Here is a 19,551-nt window from a genome sequence, read left to right on the forward strand (position 1 = left end):
TAAAAATCACCACAGTGCTCTCCAACACAAGCAAAGGCAGAAGCAACCCTGGGCAGGCTCCAGGTACCCTGGAGAGCCTTTAGGAGAGACATGGCTGCTGTGACAGCACCCAGAATTGATTTGTAGTGTAGCCCGGTCACATCAAGTGGCAATAAAACCGTAAGTGTCTTCGGGACAGCAAGTGCCATTTGTGCGAGATGAACGGTGGCTTTAAAAAAGATCACTAAATCCCACCAGCGCTACGTATACAAACCTTGTTTATTCTAAAGGCTCCCATTAAAGTGCCTTTTATTCCTGGTAATAGGCAGTTTTAAATTGCAAAACAACAGATCAGCCAGCAGCAGTCTTCAGTCCTGCCTGCCCTCAGGGACAGAGGGACTGCAGTGAGTGCGGGCCCCCTTTGGCAGAGGGCTCTCGAACACTGTGTTTCGGGGGGCTGGACAGGGACATTCCCCACCGTGTGCCCAGCACAGGAGCACTGGCGCAGAGGTGCTGGCCCGTGGCTTTGCCAAGCGGTGCAGCTCTGCGGAGCTGCCCAGGACAACGTCGCCTTCCAGAGACCCCTGAGGATCCAAAGTGGTTCTCATCCCGTGCGCCTCAGCGGGAAGCATGCCAGGGCTGGCAGCTCAGGCTTCGGCGGTGTCCTGGCCCAGCATGCTGGCGTCTTGTAGGAGCGGCGTTGTCTCAGAGAACTGGGGCGGCGTGCTTGGCGTGGTGGGGTCACACGGGCTCTTCTCGTCGGTGGGTCTCTGGGAGGAGAGAGAGCAGCAGTCACAACCCTGCAGCTGTTCTGCAGTCAGACCCTACAGCACGTGCATCACCCGCATCCCCACCCAGGGCACTCATGCCCCAAACCCCCTGGACTTCCATGTCCGCCCTTTTCTAAAGGCATCTCAAATTGAAGATTTTTTCATCTCCTCTCCTAACAGCATGAAGTTATCTCCATTCCTGCCCCCCAATACTTGTAGCACCCCTGAACACCCAGCCTAGAGGGCATCTACCTGGTGATACGGCCCTTCTATGTGTCACCAGGTAGAGGGGCTGTGGGGTAAGCCATCAGGCTGCACAGCACCAGAGAAGGCAAGAGGGAGATGGGCAGGGTCTTCTCGTGGTCACAGGCCTGCATATGGATGAATGAGTTGCTCCTGGCCAAAAAGAAGCAAAGAGAGGGTGGAAGGAGAGACAGGTAACCTGGAAGAAATACAGAGACTGTCCCAGCATGCAGGGATGAGGTTAGGAAAGTCAAAATCCAACTGGAATTCAATCTGGCAAGAGATGTCAAAAGCAACGAGAAGTACTGCTGTAAGTACACAGGTGACGATAGGAAGACGTGGGCCTGCTGCTGAAGGAGGCAGGGAACCCCAGAGACCCTGGAGCAAGGAAGACACACCCTTAGCAAAAGAGAATCACGTCAGCATATTTAAGCAAAGTCCACAAGCCCCAACAGAATGCACCCACAAGTGCCGCTGGCATTACAAGGCCACTCTCAATAACCTCTGAATAATCATGGTGACTGGAGAAGTGCCCAAAGACTGGAGGGAAGCAAATGTCACTTCTATCTTCAAGAAGGGCAGGGAGGGCCCAGGGAACCGCAGGCCAGTCAGCCTCACCTCAGTCCCTGGGAAGCATTGGGAACTGTTTCCAGGCACACCAAGTCATCAGTCAGCATAGATTCACCATGGAAAAGTCACCTTTGCCCAACCTGGTAGCCTTGTCTGATGGAATTACTGGCTTGGTAGATGAGGACAGAGCATGGCTATTGCCACCCTTCACTTCAGTAAGGCATTTGACATGGTCTCCTGTGAGATTCTCATATTGAAACTGGATGGGCAGTGAGGTGGGTTTAAAATTGTCTGAACAGCCCAGCGCAGGGGGTGCTGATCAGCGCACAATGTTACCAGAGGCCAGTAACTGCTGGTGTACCTCAGGAGTCAATCCTGCGTCCAGCCCTTTTTAGGATCTTTATTAATAATCTAAATGACGGGGGCAGAGTGCAACCTCAGCAATTTGCAGGTGACACACGGCAGGGAGGAGTGGCTGATAGGCCAGAGGGACCTCGTCAGGCAGGAGAAATGGGCCGACAGGAGCCTCACGAGCTCCAACAAGGGCAAGTGCAAAGCCCTGCACCCCGGGAGGAACAGCCCCAGGCAGCTGGCTGGAAAGCAGCTTTGCAGAAAAGGACCTGGGGGCACTGGTGGATAAAAACCAAGCTCAACACAAGCCAGTGATGTGCCCTTGTTGTGAAGAAAGCTAATGGCATCCTGGGCTGCATCATGCAACGTACTGCCAGCAGCTCGAGGTGATTCTTCTCTGTTCAGCACTCAAGACACACCTGAAGCACCACATCCAGTTCTGGGCTCCCCAGAACCAGAGAGACATGGAGCTACTGGAGACAGTCCAAAGCAGGACCATTAAGATGATCAAGGGACTGGAGCACCTCATACAAGGAAAGGCTAAGTTGAAGCTGTTCAGCCTGGAGAAGACAAGGCTCAGGGGGATCTCACCCATGTATTTAAGCATCTGAAGGGAGTGTGCAAAAACAACAGAGCTAGGCTCTTTTCAGTGGCATCCGGGGCAGGACAGGATGTTATGGGCACAAACTAAAACACAAAAGGTTTGAGCTGAACATCTGCTTTTTTCTTTTTTCTTTTTACTGTGACAGGCTGCACACAACAGTGAGGGGTATCTCCATCCTTGGAGATGCTTTAGACAGCTGGACATGGCCCTGAGCAACCAGGCCTACGTGGCCCTGCTTGGGTAGGGGTGTTGCAGATGACCTCCATTGATCCCTTCCAACTTCAATGATTCTGTGATTTTGTGTTTCTGTAATACAAACCCAGATATTTGACACATAAAAATCCCTCTTGAAAGCCTTTCCATCAAGGCAGCCTGCATTCAAGAGCAATGCAAAACCCACAAGCCGGGTGCCTCTGTTACCCCAATGAGTTTTGCCCTTTTAAGAACTTACCTCTGGATCTCAAACACTTGCAGGGGAAAAAGGTGAGAAAAACATTTCCTCACACAAAACACAGGTTTTATCTCAACCCCTAATGATATTATTAGATCAGGTACACAGGGAGAAACAATATAAGCATGTTCTTACAGCCTGGGTAAGTGCAAGTATTAAGATATCTAAGTCATCCTGAATACTAAAGCCAGGAGACAACATCACTATGTCAAAGCCTGAGGACATCTCTTGTATATGTGGACCGTAAACGTTTCCATTTGATTGGTTTTGAACAAAATTTAATCAAATCAGGATGAGAGAAGAGTGTGTTACCTTGACTGGGTACGCACCTACAGTCTGGCTTCCCGCAACACCTTAACTGGAGGCAGCTTTCTGGCAGAGGAGGCCGGGTTGGCCTTATTACTGTCTGAGTTCTTTTTATTGCTACTCCAAAATAAAGAGCATTTTTCCTAGAAGATAATCAGGCCAGTTTATGGTGCACTTTGACATGAAATCCATGGAGGGTCCAATTTTAGGAAGAGATTTTAAAAGAAGTTTCAATCAGTGTTTAACTATGATCTAGTTATTAATGAAGATTTCAAAATCTAGGTTAACCTAAGCCCTATTTAAGATTTCGGACAGCATCAAGCCAGTTTTAAAATGGTCTGTTTGCCTTCTAAACGTGTCATTACACAGGCTGTAGGTCATGTCAGCAGAGGAGAGCTACAGTGCTGCATTCAGGCATGTTTTATGCCTGCACAACAAACATGCACACTTCTGGAAGCGCAGGTCCAACAGATGCATTTCAAAAGTGGCTCCACTGTAAACTAGGCTAAGATTTAAGCGTCTCACAGTACTTCATCTGGACTGGTTTTACAGCACACCGCTCCCTCTGGAAGCCAGAGACATGCAAGGAACTCCAGGAAGGAAGTGGATTAAGCAGGACCTTCCCACTGGCAGACACGTGAAGGTGTGGACAATGCCCCTCTTCAGTGTCCCCTCTGATATCAGCTCTTGCCCCAAGAGGGAGGGCTGTGCACGATTAAGCAATCATCACTAGATCAGCAACACTTCAATCAGAGGAACATACCTTGGCTGCAAATTGCTGTCGTCCGAGTTTACAAGCTCTTATCTATTCATTAGGCAGAGACTTTAATGTGCTGTTGCATAGCTTCCTTAGAGATTTATAAAGTCATTAAGGCTTTTTATTTACTTTTCAGGTAGTCAGACACTTCCTGCAGTTTATTTTTAGTTCCAGCACTTCATGACACTTTGTCTGAGCACCCAAATACAGCTGTCTTATACCTGGGTTTGGGGCATTTCAAACCAACTGAACAGCTGCTTTTGAGTGAACTTCAAAGCCAGTGTTTCTTCCTCACCCCAGCTGTCATGGTTAAGGCTCTTTGATACCAAGAAGTAAAACTTGCACAAGGCAGGGCGAGGAAATGCCAGCCCAGGGCTGCAGCGGGTCTCAGAAACAGCTGACCAGCAAATACTGACTTTTTTTTTTTTTCCCCAGATATGCTGGTGCTACGCTGAGCCCACTTGCATTTGCTGGAGCCGCAAGGTTTGGCGCACTCAAAGCCTGAGCATTTCAGAGCACAGTAAGGGTTTAGTGCTGAGCCCTAGCCCCTAGCATCACTCTCACACCACAGGGGAGCCCATGGAAGAACAAGGGGATTTGGAATCATGTGTTTAAGTCAATTAAGCAGTTGTAGGCTTGGTAAAAATCCAATTACGTGATACTTGGAGAACCCTAGAGCTATTTAAAGTGGGCTTGTATTAGCATTTCAGTGAGGGCAGTTACAGGTTGAGCAAAAGCAGCCTCTCGCACATGCTCTCACCTCAGCCCACTCATTCTAATCATTGCCTTTTCATCCCGGCATGTAGCCTCTTCTTATCTGCAGCTTTAGAGCCAGCTCAAGCCGTTTGACTGTAATGCCAAACTAAATAAGCTTGCTTTGATATAGGTTAGGGTAGAGAGCTAGATCTCTACTTCAGCGCTAAGCTCTCTAAAACCTTCAGCTCTTATCAGATGAGTGAGTGTTTTGCAGCTGGAGACACAGACCACCATCAAGTGTTTGAGCTGTTTTATATTCTGTCCCCACAGTCTTATGCCCAGACGGATCAGGCTCATGTGCCAGCCAGGTTCCCATGCTGCTCTCCCCTCGTGGCTCAGCTCCCACCAAGCTGTCAGCTCTCTGCAGCCTTCAGAGGTCTTGGCTTCTCAGTTAGCCCAGACCCACAAAGGTCTGGGGGTCTAACTCCCACAGCTATTTTGGGCAGTTCCACTTGTAGAGAAACAAGTGAGTTTCAGGGAAAGACAGGGTCTGGTCTGGGTTGAGAAGCAGCTGTGGTGCCTGTGCCCTCCTGTAAGAACACAGCTACTACATTTAATTTGTAAACAAATTGAACTTTAGCCATCACCTCGAGAAGTCTCTAATTAGATGAGAAAATGATTGGGACCCTGCAGAGGCATACGTATTTGGGTGATAGCACAGACTTGCTGCTTTACATGGAAAACCAGACTGAGGAACTAGGCTTATTCGTTCATTAGCGGGATGAGCTGAGAAATGTTTCCTCCTATGGGAGCCCACGTCAGTGTGCGCTGTGCACTGAGGCGGCCAGAAATGCTTTTATATTATTGATTTGCAGCCCAATTTCTTGATAGCTGAGGAAGTCCTGCTGTTATGTACTAGCACCATTAGGACATGGTTCTGCTTTAAGGTTGTAACAGATTCGTGGCATCAGCCAGTGTTTCATCAGGATTGTTAGATTGTCAGCCCAATCTACATCATCTGATTAAATCTGATTCGACTAACAGCATTTCCCATTTGACATCTGCAACTTCTTACCTGACTCATCATCATGAGTACAGCAGCTGAGATGATGAGCGGGACGCTGAGCCCAAGGAAGATGTACTGCAGGTAGTCTAGGATGGATGGGATCAGCACCAGGCTGGTGTAAAACTGCTTTAGGACTGAGCCTTCAATGTATCCACTCTGCCCAAGAAAGCAAAGTTGTTATAGGCATTTCGCTTTCATCCAAAGCCGAGGCAGACCATCTGTGCAATTCCTCTCCCACCACGGATTAAGAAATTAAGGAAAGACTCACTAAGGCCAGAAGTTTCTACCAAATAGCTGCACACAGCTGTAGGACAGCATTCACTGGCCCATATTAGCATGCAGATGCTGGCAGCACCGTTCGGGGCTCTATTTAACCCCACATCTAGGGCAGAGCCAGAAGTTCACCCAGTATAGTTCACGGTTTGTTCAGCTCAGAGGGATTAACCACACAGCCGAGTATTGCAAAGCCTGCTGTTGGCTGCTTAATTAGTCTGTCTGGCTTAAAGCTTTATTCACAGTGGAGTTTCCCCAGCAATGTAGTTTCCCCCTTCCTGCACGGGCCAACCTTCAGAAACAGGTCAAGGAAGGCAGCTCACCTCTGCGAACCACAGCAGCGGCAGCACCACTGGCTTAATTTTCCCTGTTTGACTGCGGGGATGGAAAAAAGAAATATGCATTTAGATTCCCAGTTAATCAGGCCACAGCTACTGTAATCCTTCCTAAAGAGAAGGGTCTGGCAGACCAGCAGCGGTCAGGTTACTGGTACAAGAATGCAGCAATGCCTGCTGCTGCAGGGAGCTCCCTCCCCTCCAGTGACCAGGCCCACCTAGGGACTTCCATGCAAAAGCAGAGGGGACATTTCCATGTGAGTGTAACAGCCCAACAACAGCAATAAGTGCCACACCAAATCTGGGCTCCAAATGCATTAATTCAGTGAACGGGAATGAACTTTATGCAGCTCCAAGATACCTCAGTCACCTGCACGGTACTACAGGGTGATGGAGCCAAGCTCACAGCATCAAGGCTGTCTGCTGCTGTATGCAACAAAGGCAATCTCCACAACAAAGCTGAAAGCATCTTTTTGGAAAGAAGTATTCAACTGTCAGCTCTGTGAGCTGAGCGTCTTTGGTCTGCCTGTTTTGGGGTAACACCTGAGCAGCAGCACGAAGCAGGCAAACTGCTGCTGTGCCTCACCAGGAGCAGTGCATTCAGAGCATTGGTATTTCACTGACTGCTTCAGGTGCACAAAACACTGCAGGGGCTGAGCAGACAGGCAGGCACGTGCAGCACTGCTAGAGGATGGCAGTTCGAGGTCACTGGAACAGCTGACATTTCACCACATCAGCCAGCTGGCCTCTGCAACGGTGACAACTGGTAATGTCAAAGCTGCCCTGTACTTGGGGAGAGTAAGCTCTGCAGTGACCTCAAAGCCAGCAGCACTCCCTGCTTGAGGGAGAGATGGCTATTTGTAAAAGATGATCACTTACATTATACCAGACACCTGCTTCAAGTACTGATTCAGCTGCAGCCTGATGGAGCAATTCATGGGGATGCCCGTCATCTGCATAGGAGAGAAAAAACAGTCCATCAGTACAGCTGACATTTATCATGAGAGCTTTGCAGAAAAGCAGCCCTTTGCTTTCTATCACAGCTGCTCTGGGTGTCACCTTCCAAAGCAATGAATTGGACCATCCAGAGATCCACTGCAGCTGCTGCACGTGGGGCCAGGAGCAAAGCTGGGGTTTCCACCAGCTTACCAGCACTGGTCAATCAGGTACTGCTCCCCAGGCAATGGGGATGAGTGCTCATGGAGGGACTTTAGGGTCTGTCCCCTGCACTTGAAGACTCACTCGCCACTCAGTGGGCTGCGTGCAGCAGCATCCAGAAGGAATCGATTCCCTCGAGGTGGTCTGAAGGCAAAAAGCTAAGCTAAACAAGCAGGGCTGCTGCAGAAGGCAGCACACGATCAACAGACAGACGGCATTACAGAGGGAGGTGCTTTATGTGACACAAGGCTTGTAGGACCAAACCTAAGTAAGTTCAAGTAGCATATGCAACCTGCAAGTTATCCCTCAGGCAGAGTGTTTTAACAGAAACTTGTTTTTTCCTAAGTCTGATGAGCCTTTTCTGTTGCTCATCCTACCTGCACTAGGTTTGAGAATGAGAATACACCGATGCCAAAATTCATGCACACAAAGGGCACAGAATGTTTCTCTTAACTAGGACTACATATCAACAGCTATCACTGTCCAATAACACAAAGACCACAAAAACACCACACTTCAAAGTTGGGTTTTTTGGCACTGGTTTCTCATGATGTTGCAGTTTTGCAACACGTTAAGGGCAGAGAGTTTTCATTGGATTGACCCTGCTTGTTCAAAGCAGACTGCAGCTAGATAAGACTTTAATTGTACTGTTATCAGAAGACGTTTGATACTGTAATAAACTTAATTAGATTTCCGTAACTGCGATAAGAAAAGCAGAGAACCCAATGCCTAGGTAAGAAGCTTGCCTTGCCTCAAGAGGGAGATTGGTTTCTTGCTTGAGCTATTACTGAATGTTTGGAAATGTCCCACCCATGGCCACATGCAGAGTGGGCCGTGGGTGGAAGAACCCAAAGTCTCCACCCCATCAGCAGCTGGGACAAAGATGACTCAAGACACCTCAAGTCATCACCACTGGAGTGGTGACTTCATCCTTATGTTTAGATATGCAAGAGGCAGCCCAGTACGGAAGCAGCCAGCTAGACAAGTTGGTTGAGATGGTGGAAAAACACGGCCCCAAAACGGTAGCAACAGCTACAGCTGCAAAGTGGTCTTCAGACTTTGCCAGTCAGCTGTCACAGCAGTGCATGTTTACAGATTAGGGGTGTAACTGGCTGCTGCTGCTAGATACACCTCCTGGTGTTGTGGGCCTTCCTGAGTCAGTGGAAAGAAGCTGACTGCACTTATCAAAACAATTATGCTTATAATTAGTCCTGCAATTCTCTAGAAGGCTGGCCAGTTATTCAATTAGTTTATGGCTTTAGCGTTTTTATCTGCACATGTCCTCGCCACTTTGCACTCTGGAACCTGCTCAAGTCAGCGCCACGAGAGCAGAACAAGGCCACCAGACCGCAGTGACAGGCTCCCCCCTCCCACTGCTCAGCCCAGGACTGGCCCCGGTGCGGGGAGAGACCCCTCCGAGGGGACGAGACCGCAGCCGGGCCCCCCACCGGGTGCACGTCGAGGAAGAGCGCGTGGTGCTCCTTGCTGGGGTGCAGGCCTTCGACAGCATCCACCAGGCTTGGGTCGGCGTTGTAGAAGTGAGGATGGGAGATGAACATTGGTGCATCTGGATGAGAACAAGGACACCTTAAGTCCATCCAACCCCGCCTGAGAATTGTGTGTTGACATTTTTAAACCCTTGCAATATTTGAGCAGGCTTTTATACCCTTCTTCTTTCCCTCCTGGCAGCTTATTCCACTGGGAAGGTTAAGAGCCTGCGTCTAAGCCTCCTTCTCCCCCATACACCACTCCACACAGCAGTAATTCGCCGTCCACAGACATGGGTTAGGGCACTGAAGCCTGAATTCTCACTCGTGCATGACCTATACTCGCTGTCCAAAGTTAAAATTTAGTTTGGCAGTTACGTGGCCTGCCTGCTCCCAGCCTGGGGGAGGTGATGGGCCCGTCCAGCTCAACCCTTCCCACAAACAAGGCCGCTGGTCATGGACAGAAGTTTGGATTTCCCCCCCCCCTCCCTCTCTCAGACCCCACACAGACCCCAGAGCCATCCTTTTAGCACTCCAGCAGGTAACAGAGCTCATTTTTAGACAGGTTAATTTGTCTCACATCTCTAGAGTCTCATATTGGCATGGCAAGGAGGAACCACAGGGGAGCACTCACTCAGCCTACAGGTGCTGACGTTCTGGATGCCGGACTGCCTGCAGGGGCAGAAGCCTTCGTTGGGGGGATAGTCCGTGCCATTGGCAAAGAGTGTTTTGGGGGCCACGAAGCGATAGGTGGGCACACCCTTAAACTCCCCCGACTGCTCATACACCAGTGTCATGGATCTGTAAGAGTTTCAGTGGAGAAGGATCAGGATTAGCCAACAGGTTCCCAGCCCAGAACTGGGCTCTTATCTTCGCTGGATAAGATGCGGTTGCAATGTAACTTAGACTTTGAGATCAAGATAAACACCCAGAACAGAGCTTTGGATCAGGAATGTGTATCTAAGCCATTTGCTTTCCATGTTTTAAGCACAAATAAAGGGCTGGTCGGGACTAGTTATGAAGAGAAACACACAAGCTTATAAATCTGTTTGCAGAATCCAGATATGATTTGTTTAAGGGCATGTACTAATCCTCACAGCTGCTCTGCCAGAGATAATACATTCTTTGTGCAAGCACTGGCTGAGAGAGAAGTGCGCTGTGGCAGGGGATGGACACTGACTAAATCTGTTTTGGAGCACAGCTCCAGCATATAGGCCATCCATTTTCCATAGTGGAAAGTTTTACCTTTTGAACTACATTACACAGCAAGGTTTTATTTTGGGTACAACAGACCAGAGATTTGATGCTGCATCATCGGTACCAGATGTCCAGGATAGAAGCAAGTTTCCAGGAGGAAAGTTTGCTTCCTTCACACTCAAGCAAGACTCATGTGGAAGCAGACATCCCAGGCTGGCCAAGGGGAAAGCTTACAGCCATAGCTGCCTTCTGAGGACTGCGGAGGGGAAGTCAAGGCATGTTCAGCAGTTCAAGGCAGTTCTGGGTGTGCCAAATCTGCAGAGAACAGACTGCTCTGCCTTGTGAAGAGACAGATCCACTTCCTCCGCAGAACCCACACCCACAGCGCTGTCCTGCAGACATCTCCCGGGCTCACAAGAAACTAAGCTTCCCACTTCATTTTATGCCTTGCCAGGAAACATACTTCATTCCCTAAAACACTTCTGTAGTTCTTCAAAAACAGGTATATGTATTTAAACTTTGATTACTAGTAAACTTCCCTACAAGTCCTTGGCTCTGGGTCATTTTGGTATTTGCTGATGCTTCTTGTGTAGAGGAATTCCTGCACTAATGCTTGGCTCAGCTGACTTTGCTTGTTCGCTCAAGAGGTCATTGTTCTCTATTCAGCATGAGCACTTTGCTTGTTTTGCAGCAACTGCAAAGCCTAAATTAACATTATCTTCCCCAAGCTGGGGACAGGGTTTGTGCCAGGCTGACTGCCTCACTTCCCCTCCTTCCAGCCTCATGGAGCTTCCACAGGAGCAGGGCAGACTCTGGAGGGTACTTTACCCTGTGTATGATCAGCTAACTCAGGGTGTCATACAGATGTGCACAGATGACCATGAAGTATTGCAGGCACAAAAAATGAAGCAGCCTGGAAGCAGTGGCATAGCTCCCAGCACTGCTTCAGCAAGCATTTAGCCCTGTGGTCAAATGGCCAATGCAGCATTTCCTTATGACAACCCTTATTTCTCCCTTCCTTTTCCCACATCTTATCTAGACAGGTTATTTTCTGCTCGTTCAACATGCAAGCTTCCCCAGTGATCTAGAAGGTATTTAGAAATACCATTAAGATGCAGCTGGACAACTATACTGTTTGTCAAGCTCAGACACTACAACACCAAGCTGCAGGTGAACCTTTACCTATAGAAACTAGTCCTCAGCACTCCGCCTCGCTGCACTGGTACTCTGCATGCACATCACAAATCCTGCCACCTGCACGGGGACAGCGTGCCTTGCCTGCTGCGGCCTCACCTGCAGGCATCGGGGCTGTAGAACTCCAGGGACGTCGGGGACATGAACGGCGGCCACATCTCCCCTGCGGTCCCGTTGATCATGTTGCACCCGGTGCTCCGCCAGTAGTTCACCTGCGGGGTGGATGCAGAGAGAGGAGCTCAGTACTGGAAGCTCGGCGGAGAGCTGGCTTTCACCTCTGCCATTCCTTGTGTAGGAAAGTGAGGTAGCAGTACTGGAAGACCTTCAAGATGGAAGAACTTAACACCTGATGACAAGCCTCTTGCCACCTGGCTGCCTTCCGGCAGTTTTGCAGTTGCTTTGACATTAATACAAAGTTGTGGAAGTCAGGGTCCCACAGAAATTTGCTTTCAAACCCATGACCCAGCAATACAACAGCAACAGCTTCCCATTTATCTGGCTTGAGATCAGGCACCGTCCCCATGTTAGAGGTTTGCTGGCTGACACTTACCTTCTTTAACCCGTTCCATGAATCCACCATGTGAACTCTACTGATGTTCTTCATGCCCGTGTACACGGTGAACAATCCGGTATTGGAGTTGTTAAACTGCAGAGAGAAGAAACTAACTTTCAACCCATTTTATGTGGCAAGACTGCAATATGTTAACACCTTTGCATGCTTCATTAGCTCTAGGACTGCTTCATGTACTGTAAGCTATTGAAGTTTTATTTTGGTTGCTAGAGACAGCTTCCAACACACGTTTCTGCCTGAGGGGAAAATTAAGGCAGCCTTACACAACCACCATCAATTACACATTGCTGCTCTAAGCAGCTTGCAAAGGGGACAGCCTGGACTCTCAATAGCAAGAACAGTATTTTTGTTATTTTAGCCTTCCCGAGCAAGAATTTACTTACCCCTACAAACATGCCAAATTTCCCTTTGAACGGGATCAGGCCAGGAACAATCATATTTATTGTGTCTAAAAGAGGGTCGTCATAGCCCCACAGGATGTCCCCCACTGTCCGGTTCATAAAGGCCTCCTGTTTCAGGCCAGCCAGGGCCCCACTCAGTAAAAGCTTCACAAAGTTTGGCAGATTTTCCATCATGACAGATGCTCCCTGGGAAAGAAATCAATCTCTGAGACAAAAGCCCTGTATTACCAAAGAGAAAGCAATGCATCTTCAGTGCTCAGCAACCTCCCTCTGCTGCAGCGCTCTTCAGTTTTGCAGAAATCCTTTGGACAGACTGAGGCTCACCATTTATCCCACATTTGGGCAGAAAACAGTTCATGGCAACAGCCACTGAGGGCTCACAGGTTTCATTTCCCCCGATGATGCTCAGCTGAAGTTGCAGTCACGAGCCCAGCTGCTTTGCCAGCCCCTCTACACATTCTGATTTTGGAAGGGTAACAGCCCTACACAACCACCAACACCCAGAAAACTGCATTCTGTAAGCTTATCCACCCCATGGCTTCACCAGACTCAATCCCTACAGGAAAGTAAGCTTCAGGTTAGCTTTGAGCATCACCACCCTCCCAGCGAGCTCGGAAGCCAGTATCTCTCCGGGGAGCAAGTCCTTACCAGCATCAGGATGTTTGGCATGACAATGTACTCGTCTTCGGTGCCATTGGACAAGTCCGGCCGGAAGAAGAGCTTTCGATATTCCAGGTAGGAGACGGTGTCATTGTCATGGAAGGTGATGTTTGTTTTGTACCTGAACTCTCTGCAAAGAGATAGGAGGGACCATGGGAACCTTCCCCCCACGCAGCGCCACTGCATGGCCCGTGGAACAAGGATGGGCTGCACAGGCCCGGCCTTGTTCCTGAGCAGAGGAAGGAGACCAAACCCAAGGAAGGAGCCTCGGGGCAGCGGGAGAGGCGGTGTGCCAGGTGCCAGTCGCACACCCCGGCCATGGTTCGGGTGTCTGGCAGCACTGCAGCCTGCGAGCAGCGCGCTTTGACAAGGTGCCCCTGATGGATGGGATTCGGCAGCAGCCTGCAGCCACCACGTGTTTCCTGCCAGCTCAAAACCCAGATGCTGAGAAGCACGAGACAAAAGTGCTTGTTCCTGACTGAGGAATAAGCCCCCTGTAACTTCTCCTACAGCTGTTGAAAAGCCCAGCCCTACCAGCGAGATGCCCAGATAAGCAGATCTGCACCTCCCCACGCACCGATGCAACCTGCAAGGCAGGAGGGCACCAAGCAAGACGGCACAAGCCCCACTTGTCAGGCCCACACAGATCTGACACAGAGCTCCCGAGTGGTTCCTGGGTCTGGGCACCCCATGTGCAGCACACCCTGGCTCTCCTGCTCCTCTCAGGACCACACTTCTGCATGCCGTCCTCTGCTGCATGCTGTGGGGACAGCCCAGCCTCACTGGGGACTGCAATGCCCTACCATGGCACGAGGCTGTCCCCAGCATCACAAGCCGGTTACAGCTCCCTAGGGAGCTGCAGCTCAACCCACCAGCAGAAACAAAGTCCTTTATTGTGGAGCCTCTGTTTTATGGTCCACGATAGGGAAGGGCACTAATCTTGCTCAGCAGGACATTAATAAGCTTTGCCCCTTTGTTTATTCTTATGCAGTGTAAGTGCAGCCTTTCCCCCAAGCCAAGCGACTGACGTGATCACGACATACAGAATCCACATGGTCTTACAGTTTGACCTGGCAAGCCAAGGGGAAATGAGGGCATATACATACTGCCAGGCTTCCCCCCCAGCACTGCTCAAACAGCTTTGGATTAGACCAGTAATCTTCCCGCATGAGCTTGCTTAGGCTGCTGACCTGACTTTGCCTACATGTGCACGCATTAGCACCTTGAATATTGTCATTTATGGGTAAGCTCACGTGCTCGTTTCAACATCTCCCATTACTTCAGATACCACATCCAGAGACATCTGGGGCTTCAGCTACCTTTAGACAAGGCAAGTGGATCGAGTCCTGCTCTAGGTGGACCCAGTCAAGTCTTAGTGCTCCACACTGGTTCTCGTGACCAAATCACTTATTTTAGGCAGATTCTGCATCTCATCATGCTAGATGGTGTCTTACATCAATCCATGAAGTCTGAAGTTTCATATTTAGGCGATTCCAGCTCTGGAGCTGGACTCTTAAATGCACTGTGAAGACAAAAATGAAGCCTGCTCTGAAGACAGGATTTGCCCACCACCCTACCAACACCCCTGACGCCTGTGCTGGGACCCTGTCAGCCCAGGCCTGGTTGCCCAACCCAGGGTCCCATCTCAAGACCAAGCTCCACAACTCACACTGAAGCACCGACCAACCTCACCACCGTGTTGGCCAGAGGTCCCACACATGGTTTTAGCACGATCAGAGCAATTGCCTCACATTCGGGTCGCTTTAAAATCCCGCGCCACCAGGCTCATGCCAAGTGTGCTAACGCAGTGCTCCCCTCCTGAAGGAAGCAGCCAGAAGCCTGGCAGGCAGCAGATCAGCCAAGCTCACAGACCACAAGCAGTACCTGACCTGTAAACGTATGGCCCACGCTGGTTCAGGATTGGCTTCGCTCCCTCGAGGACCTCGTTGGGGTTCAGCACTTCGAAGAGGTGCACCGACAGGTAAAAGGGAACTGGAATGTCTTTCCACATGCCGAAGGAGATGCTGCTGGGGTCGATCCTCACGTTCTGCAGAAAAACAGAAGGCAGACATGCTGCTTGGGCTCGGTGGCCCCAGCTGAGCACAGCCACCCTTGCCTCCAGCATCGGGCCCGGCTGAAGGAGGCAGTTTCGGCAGGGGATCTCTAGAGGACGCAGCGTGTTTTGCGGACTGAAACAGAGCCAGTTCTAAAATTGGAACTTATGTATGCAGAAGCACCACATTCATGCCACAGGATGTCTGTAGGCTTATGTACTCAGACTCAGCTTGCCAGACTCCTACCCACAGGGTTTCAAAGCCGTTTCGATGTGCTGGAGGCTTTCACTGTGCTAGACAAGCCGGCACTGAATTCTTCACAGCTCTGCAGGTTTGACTTGCTTGGCACAATCAAAAAACCCTGTTCCAAACCCTGTTCCATTCACTCACCAGGTTTGGCAGCTCCACACAGCCAGAACCAGGCAAGAGCTGGGGGAGTTGACCAGTCCTTGGACAACACAACTGTTTGGGTACCAGCGGGGAAGGCCCACTAAATGCCCCCAAAAACGATAAAGAGAACTGCCATGGCAGCCAAACTGTGTCCAGGTTGCCTTTGCTTCTCCTCACTTGCCATCCTGTGGTGACTCATATTTGTCATAAGGCAGGTCAAAGGCAATCCGTGATTGTGTTTCCCATATCACCGACCCATTTTCTGGGAAATGCCTGCAGAAACTCAAACCCCCACCTCCTCCCCAGCACCTCCAGGTGCTGGCACCTGGCCACTTGTGGCTCTGCTCCCTCCCTGCCTCCTGGGGGCTGCTTTATGGACTGGCACACCCTGAGCTTGATCCCTCTTAATTACCCATTTTTGGGTGCATTCCACCATTTAGCTTTGCTATCTCTGCGAGTACAAGCCCTTGTTACAGTTAAGTAACCCAGCTTGCTTATGGAAGTGGGTCTGATCCACTGATCGGCGACAACACGTGCGCATCATCCAGCTGCAGCTCAGGCCCACAGCAGCTCGGTTGGGCTCTGCACGTTTGATGCCGTGGCAAGAGTGAGAAGTAAGCTGCCAGAAACCTCCCCACATCTTCCCTTCGGTGCCCCGTGGCCAGGCCGTGCCACCTGCGCACAGCAGGACTTGGCAGGGCCCGGATCATCCATCCCCCAGCAAACCCTTCCCACCTCCACATCATCCTCAGCCCTGCCAGCCTCACGCATTTCATAACAAAGGAGGAATTTTAGGACAAGAGCAGCCCAGATTTTATTTGGGCTGTTTTATAACCCCTACTCCTGCACGTCCAGCAGAGCCTAAACATCTGCATCCTTTTACTTGTTTGTGCTGTTTGGCGCTCCCCGGACTCCTCGTTGCATATGCATGCATTTATGTAACCTGCACACGGGCAGATGGAGCCACATCCCGGCTCCCTGCTGCCTTCCTCAGCCTTCTCCCACCCAAACCAGCAGCTCCAGCTCCTTCACGGGTGCCGCTAAGTCAGATGGACCCAACAGGGTGGCCGTGGAGTCAAGCTGCTTGTAAGTCAACACAAATACAGTCACGTGTCTGAAATAAAAATAGATTATTTTTTCACTTAGGTTACCAAGTGTCGCTGAGAAATCTGACATCTCCTGACCATGCTGCTCTGTGTTCCTGAGGAACTGAAAGAGACTGGTTACCACTCGTCTCATCCAAAGACAGCGCTGCGAGTCTGGTCCTGGCACCCAGGTGGGAGAGCGCGGAGTTCCCACGTGGAGAAGGAACGCTACCTGCCAACAGCTGCTGAAGGCAACGAGGGTTCTTGCCTGGATTCGTATCTTAGGCAGCTCCATGGAGCTCCAGGTGCTTCCAAGGTTTTGCAGGGCCAGCTCTATAGGCTCCCACAACAGTTCCTCTACACTCCTTTATCAAAAATGTCTTCAGAGCTATAGCCTCGTTGTGCTGGGTGGTTTTCCACCAGGACCCACCTTCCCGACCTCCGATGCAGAGCTCAACGAGGCAGGGCTGGCAAAGCAGCTTCCACCCACCTGCCCAGCCCTGCTGCCGCCAGGCCCTGCTCTTCCTCTCACCCACCACCCCAAACACCAACCCAGAAGTTTCAGCAAGCTCCTGGATGCTTCTCACCACCCTAGACATCAGCACTCAGTTTTTCCATTTTACTTTAAGCCGTGGAAGAATTTGGGAACCTTTGGGTCATGCTGAAGATGTGGAGCCAAAGTAGCTGAGATGAAGGGACGCCTGAGGAGAAGTAAAGGTTGGTCTTTTCCCCTTCTTCCGTTCTCGTACCAAGGACTAGCTAACTGGGTAGAAAGAATCAAGACTATCTAAAGGAAGGGGAATTTTCTTGCACTGAGCACCTCACCCCTGTTCTAGAGGTGCCTTCAGCCTTCTGTTTGCAGGCACCAGCTCCAAATGGCCATGAAACGAGACAAAAACTGACCCGTACTGCTTGAGCCAAAGCCCTGGTTGGCTTTGCCCAGCCAGCTGGGCTTTTGTAGGATACATTTAAATAGAAGCTGGCTCCTAGCAAAGACTTTTTGGCACTCCAGCCACTCGCTGTTCGCCTCCTCTGCCAGGGGCACACAGCTAGGGGCTGGCTTGGTAGGTGCGAGCCTGTAGAAATGGCCAGGCAGTGGGGCAAGGGGGAAAGAAGTTGGCTGGGGACGAGCCCAGGCACTGGGATAAGCAGCAAGGATCCGGTAGCTGCAGGGGTGCCTCTGAGCAGAGCCCAGCAGCTGCCCCAGGCCAGGCACGGGCTCCAAAGGGACCCAACGCTGGGCAGAGCCGAGCTGGGAGCGATACCAGAGGGAGCACGGGGAGGGGAACAGCCCCCGTCCCCTGGGCTGCTGGGGGGGAGGAGGTAGAGAAGGGTGGATGAGGGGAAGGCGGCTTTAATTTGCTTTTAGTTTCTCATTGTTCTCATCTGTCATTGGCAATAAGTTATATTAATTTCCCTACACTGTGTTTTACCTGCGATGGTAATGGGTAACGTCCCTGTCCTTACCTCAGCCCTCGAGCCCTTTCCATTGTCTTTTCCTCCCCCTGCTCTTCTGAGGGCAGGGAGCTGGAGAGCAGCGCAGGGGAGCTGGGGTGCCCAGCACAGCCCACTGGCTCGCTACTGGGGCTAACTGGTGTGCTGCCCGCCAGGACAGCCTCGCTGGTCCCTGGGGCTCCGTGCAGCGGTTCCTGAGCAGAGCAGCACCTCAGTGCACAGCCCCACAACCACGGGGATAAACGGGGCTGCAGGACCTCTCCTGTTGGTCACGGAGGTCTTCACAGGGCCAACTCCAACTTCCCAGTCTCGGAGATCACCCCACAAAGAGCTTCTCCACAGCACCCCAGCTCACCACCTATGCCACTGCCCGTTGGGAAAGCGCGCTGCCCGCGTGAGCCCATGTGTACAGGTATGAAAGGAGCACCCAGCACCACCAGCACCGTCACCCCCTCGGCACATAAACCCCTTTGTAATGGGGTCAAGCCCCCTCTCAGCCCCCATCCCACCCGCTGCAACTGAGCACGGAGCTGCCTACATACAAAACCCCGACAGCATGCTGAAAGCAAGCCACGCCAAAGCCCCTTCCAGGCCCCGCTCTCCCCTTCCCCAGCACCACACAAAAAAGGGGGAGCGCTGCCCCCGACCCCACATTTCGGGGGACGTGCCCCCCCGGCCCGCTGACCTTGACCACCTGCTCCTTGACGATGGCGGGCCCGGCCAGCAGCAGGCAGACCCCCAGCAGGACGCAGGCCGCCCCGGCCAGCCCCAGCCCCACCGCCGCCTTGCGCCGGGCCGCGGCCATGGCTCGGCGGAACGGGGAACGGAGCGGAACCGGGGCCCGCGGCCGCCGCTTTATGGCCGGGCCCCGGCGGCGGCTGCGGGGCGGGGACCGGGGCGGGGACCGGGGCGGGGATCGGGGGCCGGGGCCGGGCCGCCCCCACCGGCCGCAGCCTCCCCCCCCCCTCCGGGGATGGTCGGGGGTTTGCTGCTCGGCCCGCCGCGCTCCGGGGCTGTACGGCCGTAAAGGGTTTTGTTGTTGATGATGATTTTTTTATTTATTTTTTGCACTGACGCGCTTATTGCCGATGAAACAAATCTTAAAGCGCTGCACTGCTTTTTTGGACCTGGGGGGGTTTGGCCATGCTTTGTGCTGGCCGGTTCATTATTTGCCTGTGCACGGCTTTGTTTGGAACAGGAAAATGCTATTTGCATCGCTTCTCCTTCTAGATTTTTTTAAATCGTCAGATTTCCAAGGAAAAGCTTCACTGACCTGTGATGGGGACCTAAGCAGCCCCCCCCCCCCCCCCCCAGGGACCTCAGAAAACCTAACTGGGCTGCAGCACCTGATTTTTTACAGATTAATTAGTCCTCTTCACTCACACCACCAATACACCCACCCCCAAACGAGCTACCTGCATTTAAGGAGCCCCATCACAGACCACCCAAAGCTCTGCTGAAGGGCTTTTGGATTTTTAATGGCTACCTAAGTTCCAGT

At 51.4% G+C, this 19,551-nt stretch overlaps 1 protein-coding gene across 3 annotated transcripts; it reads right to left on the bottom strand.

Moving 5' to 3' along the window:
- Positions 1–239: 239 nt before the first annotated feature.
- Positions 240–18,946, bottom strand: SCARB1 (scavenger receptor class B member 1). 3 transcript variants are annotated; one of them, XM_035340742.1, is made up of 12 exons: positions 18,739–18,945; positions 14,959–15,116; positions 13,058–13,199; positions 12,392–12,595; positions 11,988–12,083; positions 11,537–11,649; positions 9,681–9,847; positions 8,990–9,126; positions 7,281–7,354; positions 6,390–6,441; positions 5,803–5,949; positions 240–749 (listed from the first exon to the last, which is right to left on the bottom strand). In XM_035340742.1, the coding sequence occupies exons 1-12, from the start codon at positions 18,856–18,858 to the stop codon at positions 627–629; spliced, it is 1,533 nt and encodes a 510-aa protein (XP_035196633.1). In that variant the 5' UTR covers positions 18,859–18,945; the 3' UTR covers positions 240–626. The 3 variants fall into 3 exon arrangements, with proteins under 3 accessions (XP_035196633.1, XP_035196634.1, XP_035196635.1); XM_035340743.1 differs by having other exon boundaries at positions 9,008–9,126; positions 18,739–18,944; XM_035340744.1 differs by lacking the exon at positions 240–749 and adding an exon at positions 2,634–2,823 and having other exon boundaries at positions 18,739–18,946.
- Between the last annotated feature and the right edge of the window lie 605 nt (positions 18,947–19,551).

Source organism: Oxyura jamaicensis, chromosome 15, assembly GCF_011077185.1.
Source record: "Oxyura jamaicensis isolate SHBP4307 breed ruddy duck chromosome 15, BPBGC_Ojam_1.0, whole genome shotgun sequence".
In the NCBI taxonomy this organism is placed as follows: Eukaryota; Metazoa; Chordata; class Aves; order Anseriformes; family Anatidae; genus Oxyura; species Oxyura jamaicensis.